The sequence below is a fragment of the Mus caroli genome, chromosome 12 (genome assembly GCF_900094665.2).
Source record: "Mus caroli chromosome 12, CAROLI_EIJ_v1.1, whole genome shotgun sequence".
Taxonomy (NCBI): Eukaryota; Metazoa; Chordata; class Mammalia; order Rodentia; family Muridae; genus Mus; species Mus caroli.
In genome coordinates, this window is record NC_034581.1 from 1,878,975 (window position 1) to 1,882,663 (window position 3,689).

General features: G+C 37.3%; 1 protein-coding gene across 3 annotated transcripts in view; it reads left to right on the top strand.

Moving 5' to 3' along the window:
- Atad2b (ATPase family AAA domain containing 2B) overlaps positions 1-3,689 on the top strand; it is a 132,374-nt gene that overhangs the window by 96,598 nt on the left and 32,087 nt on the right. For 2 of the 3 annotated variants that reach the window (XM_021178882.2, XM_029484503.1), the window contains exon 21: positions 1,601-1,797. In XM_021178882.2, the coding sequence (XP_021034541.1) occupies positions 1,601-1,797 (197 nt within the window). The remainder of the gene's footprint in view (positions 1-1,600; positions 1,798-3,689) is intronic. The other variant, XM_029484502.1, reaches the window with a different exon arrangement.

The following is a 3,689-nucleotide window of genomic DNA, read 5'->3' on the forward strand; positions in this document are numbered from 1 at the left end:
CCCCTCCTCCTCCTCCTCCTCCTCCTCTTTCTTCTTCTTCTTCCCCCTCCTCCTCTTCCTTTTTCCTTCTTCCTCAGCCACGGAGCTCTGACTCTCCTAGAACTCACAGATATCCACCTACCTCTGCTCCCAGAGTACTAGGATTAAAGGTGTGTGCCGCCACATTGAGCTTGAAAGATCATTTTGTAATTCAGTTCATACAGCTGACAAAGGACTGTGAAGAAGACAGGATGGACATCTCTCAGCACCGTACAGCAGAAAATACAAACATTTCAGTAATTAAATGGGTAAATGATATAATGTACATAGATCACAAATAAACATGAAATTATGTGTGCTGATGGAAATGTATAACATCAGTATCTTCATTAGGATATTGTAGTCTTAAAAGATTTCATCTGTGGGTAAAGTTTGTATAAAATTCCCTATGTTATCTCCTTTTGTAAAATTTTTGTAATGAACTTGAAATACAAAACACCACAAACAAAATCCACAACAAAGTTAAAGCTAGAAACATAGCTTTCTATCTTCTTTCACAACCCTGCATCCTGTTGTCCCTCATTCCTTACCCACTTTCCTGTGCTTCTTTCTATCTCGTGTATCCATATGCACATTTGTTTAAATATCTAGGCTCTTATCCACATATGAGGGAGAACGTGTAGGGTTGGGTTTTTTCCCGAGATTGGGTGATCTTGCTTAATATTGTACAGCCCATGTCCATCTATTTTGCCAGTTCTTTAAAAGAATATTTTAAAGTAGAAAAATTAATGTTTTAAGGAGTTTGGTTTGTTTTAGGTACATAATAAAACCTTAGATTTTATATATATGGGGTTTTCATGTCTTTCATGGCCTTAATTTTTTTTTTTTTCTTTCCTTTTTTGAGCTTTCTGCTTTGTGAAGTTGGAGAGAGGCCCTAGTGGTTAAGAGCATATGCTGTTTAAGCATGAAGGCTGAAATTCAGAGTCATAGCACCAGGGCATGCACAAGGCAAGAATGCCTCAGTGCTACATGTAACCCAGCTGTGGACAAGGACACAAACAGAAGGGCCTTTGGGGCTTGCTGGCTGCCATTCTCACTGAAAAGCTCCAGCTTCAGTGAGAGACCCTGAAGACAGTGAGAGACAGAGGAAGATAGGGAGGACACTGTCCTCCTTTGCCTGGACACACATGCATCAGTGCACACCCTCATAGACACATGTGCATGTGTGCAGGTACACACATACTCTCATAAGACACAAGTGGACATGTGCACACACACACACCTTCATACAGACACAAGTGCACATGTGCACACACACACAGTTCTACTTTTATTTTTCTCCCATTCTTGAAGGTGTTGCTCACTGTCCCTTGTGGTTCTCAGAATATGAGGGTAGAGTTCTAGAGGACTAGTAGACCTGTTGTACTTAATGTACTTAATGAAGTGAAGTTATTCTCTTACTTCCTTTTAATTTCCATTTGAAGTTTTACTTATTGGATTCTCATGGTGTGTGGACTTGTAATTTTGCTTTTCTTTACAGATGTTTTGAGAGAATACCAGCATATCAATTGAGTCCTGGCTTATCATCCTAAATCTTAACTATGCCTCCACTTCTTTTTAGCTCTTCGTGCTATGGAAGTGCTTCCACTTGCACTACCATCTCCTCCTCGTCAGTTATCAGAATCAGAAAAAAATCGGATGGAAGACCAGGAGGAAAATACATTACGAGAATTGCGGTTGTTCCTCAGGGATGTTACCAAGAGGCTGGCCACAGATAAACGCTTTAACATCTTCAGCAAACCGGTGGATATTGAAGAGGTCTTGTTTCAGTAGTGTGCAAACAGTGAAGTTGAACTGGCTAAAAGAAAAAAAATATTGACATCTTTTTTGGAAGGAAAAAAAGCAAAGGCATGGATATTACCCCTAGCCTGTAAAATTTTAATCCATGTGATAACTACCAGTGTTACCAGCAAACACCTGGTGACTTTTGAGTGAAATTAGTGACCAATTTGTATATGTCCTCTTAATTATTATTTTTCTCTGTGATCACCTACTCTTTAAGAGGAGGATTAAAATTACTTCTGTGAAATGTCCATAATAGACTATTTTTATTCCAGGATAAATCCTGCCTTAAAACTGTTTTGGTGTCAACCTACTGGGCCAACATTGGCATTTCCTTAACTTCAGAAAGAGGTGGTCAAGTCTTCAACTGCCTTAGTCTTTCTACTTTAGAACAGCCTCTTGCTGAGATGCCACTAGAAGTTAAACACATCCCATGATCCTAAAACTGTTTTCCTCTCCAAAGATTTTCTCTGCTCCCAGTGGAAAATTCCTCACTATGTACGTGTATTGTTTTGTGTAATTGTGGGAACTTGGTCTGTGATGGTGAGAAAAGGAATTTTCCATTTGGAATATGCCAGAGTGCTGTCAATTCAAAAAACTTTTTATCCTGGGATAATATAGCATGGATGAGCACAATATAATCTTTTCTGGCCTTCTTCTTATAGTTCAGACTCCATGTTTGAGCAGTTTTGGTGTCTAGTTCTTTCTTTTTTTGTCATTAAGAATATTTGAATTATAAAGTGATTCAAAGTTGAATGTTGTGTCCTGATTGTGAAGTCTGTGTTTTTGGACCTGAGCAGATTCCTTTGGAATCATTACGTCATCTGTGACTGGAAAGACTGAGTTAGAGATCTCTGAAAATATACATTTCCCCCTTCTTTTGGAATAAAGGGACTGTCAACATTTTCAGTTGAATGTTTATCTACAGTGTGTAGATTTGATAACTTTCAAATCACACAAGAAGGTCATTTTATTACTTTTCAGTGTTACAGTTGAGGAACTTAGCTAGTAATATAGCCAAGTTTTGAATTTTTTTTTTTTAATTTAAAGCCCATAGTCTTTTTAAACTTTAAGACACAATCTCATTATTTAGACCTGGATGACCTTAAACTTACAATCTTCTAGCTCCCAAAATTTGGAATTATAGGCATGACCACTGTGTTTGAAAACCCACATTATTTTGTCCTTTTCATAGCTACCTTCTGCCTTTTCCTACTGGATTAATAGGACCTGAAAGATATGTCTAATTTATACTTTTACATTAAGTAACACAGAGAGAGAGAGAGAGAGAGAGAACGCTAATTATAAAGGTTTCTCTTTATGGTTCTAAGAATTGAACTCAAAATCTTGCAATGACTCCACCAACTAAGCTATGCCCTAGTCCTAAAGACTGTTTTAAAAAGATAAACAAAACAACAGTCCACTTCCTCTTGAGTGTGTTTGGAATCAAGCACTTAAAGAAAGAGCCATGCTGAGATGAACTAGTTCTCTTCTTGCTCAAGAAACGTTTTCTTCCTAATCACTAAATTTTGGCAGATTTCAATTGTCATCTGCTTTTAAGAAAATATAAGTTTTATAAGTCATGGTAAAGAAATGGAAAGGGCTAGACATACTGAGTAAGGTTTAGGTAACATTCTTGTTAATGTTAGGATCTTCTTTTCTGATTCATGTTTATTCTGGGCTTGCTCTCAAAGCTGAAACAGGAGTATCAGGGAATATTTTGAAAAACAAGATAATTTCTTCTTTCTTCTTTCTTCTTCTTTCTTCTTTCTTCTTTCTTCTTCTTCTTCTTCTTCTTCTTCTTCTTCTTCTTCTTCTTCTTCTTCTTCTTCTTCTTCTTCTTCTTCTTCTTCTTCTTCTTCTTCTCC